At 40.2% G+C, this 6,167-nt stretch overlaps 1 protein-coding gene across 4 annotated transcripts; it reads right to left on the reverse strand.

The window, feature by feature from the left end:
- Positions 1-725: 725 nt before the first annotated feature.
- On the reverse strand, positions 726-5,708 carry zgc:103759 (U8 snoRNA-decapping enzyme). Of its 4 annotated transcripts, none has more exons than XM_031286908.2 (5): positions 5,607-5,708; positions 5,268-5,405; positions 4,502-4,542; positions 1,665-1,917; positions 726-1,211 (listed from the first exon to the last, which is right to left on the reverse strand). In XM_031286908.2, the coding sequence occupies exons 2-5, from the start codon at positions 5,397-5,399 to the stop codon at positions 966-968; spliced, it is 672 nt and encodes a 223-aa protein (XP_031142768.1). In that variant the 5' UTR covers positions 5,400-5,405; positions 5,607-5,708; the 3' UTR covers positions 726-965. The 4 variants fall into 4 exon arrangements, with proteins under 4 accessions (XP_031142768.1, XP_031142765.1, XP_031142767.1 ...); XM_031286905.2 differs by having other exon boundaries at positions 5,268-5,399; positions 5,592-5,690; XM_031286907.2 differs by having other exon boundaries at positions 5,268-5,399; positions 5,607-5,682.
- Positions 5,709-6,167: the final 459 nt, after the last annotated feature.

A 6,167-nucleotide genomic window follows, 5' to 3' on the forward strand; every position in this document is an offset into this window, starting at 1 on the left:
GTAATATATCCAACATGTCAGGTTGATTCACCTGCAAAAACAAACAGCAGATAGATTCACATTGTGCACTTAGAGTAGGTACCATGAACATTAGGCAGAATGATGTCTCTGCTCTTGCTCACTCCCTGCAAGATTGTCTGGGAATGAGGTTACCAACATCTGGTGCAGGCACGTTACGCGCACCCAGGGTACACTTAAACAGAATCAAATCTTCGGCGGTAGGCTATATAGTATGTCATGGACGTAATTAATCCTTGGATTGCACCGGCGCCGCCGCAATAACTCCATAAATGAAACCACAGAAACTGTGAGCAGCACAAAGACGACAAAGAATTTGACCTGATTGAAAAGAGGGTATTTTTCCGCTGCCCCTTTGATCTTGGTAGTTCTAGACTACCACAGGATGCCTATGCATTATCATATAAGGTAGCACAGCCGTGTGTCATGTCTCAATATGTTTTGGTTTACTTCCTTTTGTCATATGTTGCCTTTTTTGTCTGCTATTTTGTATGCACTGTCACTAGCTTACAATGTGTCTAGATTCCTGATAGAATAATTAAAATGTAATCATCATAACATTAAAATACAAAAAGGTTTGATGAAGGCATGTTGATTAACATGACCATTTTTTTACATCATATAATTATTTTTTATTGTAATTTTCTGCTTGAAATCAACACACCAGAAGAATAACAGTAGAATGACAGACAAAAGTTGGAATATCATAGACAGTTAAATGATTTTATTTGTATTAATAATGGAGCAGTTGATGATGTTTTCTCCTCCACTGTTTGATGCATGAGGCAATTATGAGTCACCAGCTCAGAATCAGAATCAGTGTGTGTGTGTGTGTGTGTGTGTGTGTGTGTGTGTGTGTGTGTGTGTGAAGGATTGCGTTGAAAATTACTGATAGGCAAACTGTATCTATGTGTGTGCTGGAGAGGATGTGCTGGTGCAGATGGGTTTTAAAACCGTTTCCTCTTTGCCTCTGTTAGCGCAAAGGCCACTTGCAGGTCCTCTGCGGTTTGTGTGTGTATCTTCAGAGAGTGTGTGAGGGCTTTATGCAACTCCTCAGGGGCGACCAGGTTGAGACGCAGCAGAGAGTCGGCAAGCTGGGAGCGAGCATTACCAATGAACGAGTGCGACAGGAAAGCCGCGAGGCCTCCCCCGCCTTTCGTGGTGTACAGAGGGACTCTGACCATTCCTAGAACCTGGAGAGAGAGAGAAAGAGAGAGAGAGAGAGAGAGAGAGAGAGAGAGACATAAGAACCAAATATTTCCAAAAATCTTTTAAATGTATACTAGTCTTCACTGCCTACACTAGCTTCCTTTTTATTAGGGGAAGATATAAGTACGACATAGCTAGCAGTTAAATATGTCTTCATCTGCCACAAAGTAAGGCAAAATAAGTAGAGAATTGAACATTTTATGTTTTTATTATTGTTTTTTTTATTCAACATACCTTTTGAGGGACATGCACAGTATTTGTTTATTATCTGCAATTATATCCTAATTATCCTGTTTACTTTTATTATTATAGATGTATTTACCCCTTGTTGTTTGTTTCTATGCTTTGGCAACACATAAGGAAAATTTAAATTTGAGAGAGGACACACACACACACACACACACACACACACACACACACACACACACACACATTACCTCCTGTCCATGATCTGTTGCAGTGGATGCAGCCGCTCTCTCCACCTCCCTAATCTGCTCCTCCTCCATCTTCTTCACGTAGAAGTGAGTGATAAGACGGGAGGACGAGGAGGAGGAGGAGGAGTGTGAGGAAGCAGGGGCATAGCAAGAGTCCGCATGATCTTCTACCAATATAGGAAGAGCTACACCCAGCTCCTCCAACAACTCCCTGCTAAGCCCCGCCTCCAGGGTCTCCTCTGATGGTTTGACGAACCTTAAGTGTGGGAGGTGGGGTCAAAGGTCAGGATCACATAAAGTAGATAAACCGTTTGAGCTGTATTGCTCTCCTGAGACTCCTCAGTACCAGAAGTGAATAAATCAAGCTGATTGAGAAGCCCATTCAATTTTAAAACCCCAAACTAGTTTGCTGAGGTGCTGCTGAGACAATCCTCGCTGGATCTCGATAGTGGTGCCAAGTTAAAGGCGAGTGAGAATGGCCACATTCTGAAACGTCTCACACAAAAACAAATCAAATAAAGCCTTCAATTTAGGAGTAAATACAACCTTATGAAGAGTTGAGCCCATGTCGTAAGCAGGTGCTATTGTTATATACAGTATGTACTAATTTACTCCCTTAATTAGTAATTAGTTACACTACTCGTTACATTATTTTTGTGTTAGTTTTGTATTATTTTGCGTGACTCTGCCTTCCTAAACCTGCCTAGTACAAATATAGTTTGCCTCAAACAAAATAAAATAAAATAATATAAGACTGGCCTTCCTAACATCATGAGATGCAGACTGATCTCATGAAGTGGCGTATGTATGACACGTCAATTCATATGCCATTATTGCCGTGTTATCAAGACGCATACTCGGTTTTTAGTGTGTTTATCAACGCTGTTTGGCTTCCATTGACTTACATTACCTTGCGATTGCGTGTGAATTGACGCCGTAGCGAGTAGTATGAAAGGGATGGGTAAAACACAGGACTCTCACCCATGAGAGCGGGGATCGCATCCTGCGTGTGACCTTTCTTTTCCACGTTTGTTCTTTTCCTAAACCCAACCCCGTTCTTCTTTTCTTAAACCCAACCGGTTGTTCTTTTCCTAAACCCAACCCGCGTGTGACGTTTCCTAACACGTAGCCTCGCGATAACACGTAGCCTCGCGATAATACGCCACGTGGCTTTAGAAAGCAGACGTTGCAGACTGGTGTCTGCTGTATACAGCGTAGACATACACATGGATAGCTGAAAATGCGTACAGATAACACGCCACTTGGCTTTAGGAAAGTGGCATGTATGTTTACGTGAAGTCACGATATCACGTTGTGAGATGACAGAAAAAAAATTGTTTAATTGACGTATGAACTGCATGTAACGGGCCAAACACACTCAAGCAAACTCACTCGAGTTGCTCTTCACCAAACCATGGTTTTATAGTCAAATTGTTTGTCAGACAACCTGTTTCTACTCTGAGTCAGCACAAGACTGCTGTGTTGAATTTTATGGATATGGTCCTTATTGTATGTAAAGCAAGTAACATCATCATTGTTTTATGAGTAACTGTAATGTGATTACTGAATGTAAGAACAGCAATGCATTACATTACTGCGTAAGACAAATGTAATGTAATTATAGTAATGCATTACCTTGTAATGCGTTTCCCCCACAACACTGGTCATAAGACAAAAGAATAGAAATACCTTATAACACAATGGTCATGCACGTGTTCTTTGGGGTTTTTTATGTGAGAATTTCTTATTTTTTAGGCAATAGTTGCATTAAATCTTAAACATTTTGTGAAGATTAACCCTCCTGTTGTCCTCGGGTCAAATTTGACCCATTTTCAAAGTTTCTATATCATAAATTTGGGTTTCTTTCAACCAAAGTGCCCAAATATAACATGAATGGTTCCAAAAAATTGAAATGGTTTCAAAACAGTAACATTATACTGACAAAACTTTGACATACAGTATACCCGTCTGTGTTTATCCACTCACATCTTAACATTTAGTCAAAATTATTCATAATTTCTGCTTTTTTTAACTCAGAAATTAGGTATAATTTCATATAAATGAAGTTTGTTGACCATTGAATTCCAACAGGAAGTGTAAAACTAGTGGTAACAAGTTAGAATGAAGTTGGATAAGAAGATGTAATGCAGAATTGGGTGATAATTTATACTTTATGTTTCATAAACCGGTAATGTTAAAACAAACAACACAAGGGTTTACAGAAAGTGACATTCCTAAATTGCTGTTAGATTAACATGCATTAGCATTAGTATAAAATGGTAAGAGTATGCAGATTTCTTCTATTCTAACTGCAAACACTGTAAATAATACAATTAGTATATGTAATATAATTTATAAGTGGGATACTGCTGCTTCTGACCATTGTTACCATCTGCTTGTGCAGCTTTACTTTCTTTTGCATATCATCAGGATTTTTGCAGACTTTTCCTGCCGTGTTACATCATTTCACTGTGTTAGTGAATGATTGATTGAAATTCTGGCATTGACTACTGTAAATCACAGACACTAAAGCGAAGGTGAGTCATATACATCTGATTAATAATTAATCAGTATGTGTCTGGCAGTTACGGTTTTTAGAAATGTCTTTTTTTTTTACTGCAAGATAAGGCACCTTACAGGAGAACCTGTAATGCATATTTTCTCATGTTTCACAGTTCATCCTTTTGGTTTGAGAAATTCCAGTGACAATGTGTGAATGTTTGTTTTGTGCCGTAAAGGTTTATATCTTTTGACGGGGCTCATCTGTGAAGAAAAACCTAACCTAAACCAACCTGTTCACCTAAAAGGATAAAACAAAAGCAGTACCATAAAAGACTCACCCTCCAGGGAAACCCAGCAGACCGTCAAAGCGCATCTGCATCTGTAGGAAGTGACAGAGGATGTTATACACACACACTGATGCATCCATACACAGAGGCAGAGCTACTTGGAACACAAACAGGAGTGCGTTTTTATGCAGGCAGAAACACTGAAGGGTGAAAGGCGTACATCACTTGTGCATGCAATATTTTCCATCCACACACACACACACACACACACACACACACACACACACACACACACACACAAACACACACACACACACACACACATAGTGCATGGCACTATCTTTGTGGGGACCCGTCATTGACATAATGCATTCCCTAGCCCCTTACCCTAACCATCACAACTCAATGCCTAACCTTAACCCACGTTACGGCGTCAGAATTCCATTATCTAACTCCTAACCCTAAAACCAAGCGTTAACCCTCAAACAGCCCTTTAAAGTTGTGGGGCTGTCGGGACCCCACAAGTATACTGGACTCCCGGTTTTTGGACCCCACGAATATAGTTAAAACAGAACACACACACACACACACACACACACACACACACACACACACACACACACACACACACACACACACACACTGATGCATCCATACACAGAGGCAGAGCTACTTGGACACAAACAGGAGTGTGTTTTTATGCTGGCAGAAACACTGAAAGGTACATCACTTTTGCATGCAATCTTTTCCATCCACACACACACACACACACACACACACACACACACACACACACACACACAGTGCTCTTTCTCACCAGTATGATATGTCTGATAGGAAGTCTCCCAAACAGCTGACTTTTCGTGTCACAGTAGAGCATCACGTGACATGCATGCCTGCAGCCTGAGCACGCCAACGCCTCCGCCCTCGACAGCTGTCCACTCGCCATCTACAAGTATACACACAAACACAGTGCAAAATGACACAGGCACAGTTCAGTGCTAACTGATCACTCTGCATGGCTGCCCCCTTGTCACGTGCATAGACAGTACAATTAAGGTCACGTGATGCCAATGTGACTTCATCCAAACACACTTGATCTCTTTGTTTTTATCTCATCTCATGTGCTGACTTAGCAGTCCTGACTGAAACCTACTGATTAGCTTGAAGGCCTGTGGGCTTGTATGCAGAAAAGCTTGGGGAAGGCTATGCAGAACCAGGAAGCTTAAAGGAAGATCTGTGTGACTTGTATTAACACAGCTTTAGCTCCCTCTGCTGTTGTGGAGTGGGGCTGACAACTGGGGGAATCCCTGCCTTGTACTCAACTTTTCATTGGCATTTATGTAGACAGGGACATACTGTATTTTGCATATATCTCTTACAATAATTAATGTATTTCATATTTCATACTTCCTACTTTTTCTTTAAGAACATTTTCATATATATTCATCTTATTCTAATGTTGATTATTGTCATAACTCTATGTGAACAATATTGAAACTAGGCAGTTGTAACTCATTTGGCATTATTGTGACATGGCCTACTATTTAAAAACATCTATATTTTTACTAAATGGGAATGACAATATTATTTTTTTTAGGAAGACAATCGCTTAATCCAGAAGGTCTTTTAATTCAATTTATTTTGGCTGATAATAATATCCCTGTGGCCCCAAAAAGATTTGCTATTATAAGGAACGCCATTCCTAGTTGGTGTT

Source organism: Sander lucioperca, chromosome 12 (assembly GCF_008315115.2).
Source record: "Sander lucioperca isolate FBNREF2018 chromosome 12, SLUC_FBN_1.2, whole genome shotgun sequence".
NCBI classification, from domain to species: Eukaryota; Metazoa; Chordata; class Actinopteri; order Perciformes; family Percidae; genus Sander; species Sander lucioperca.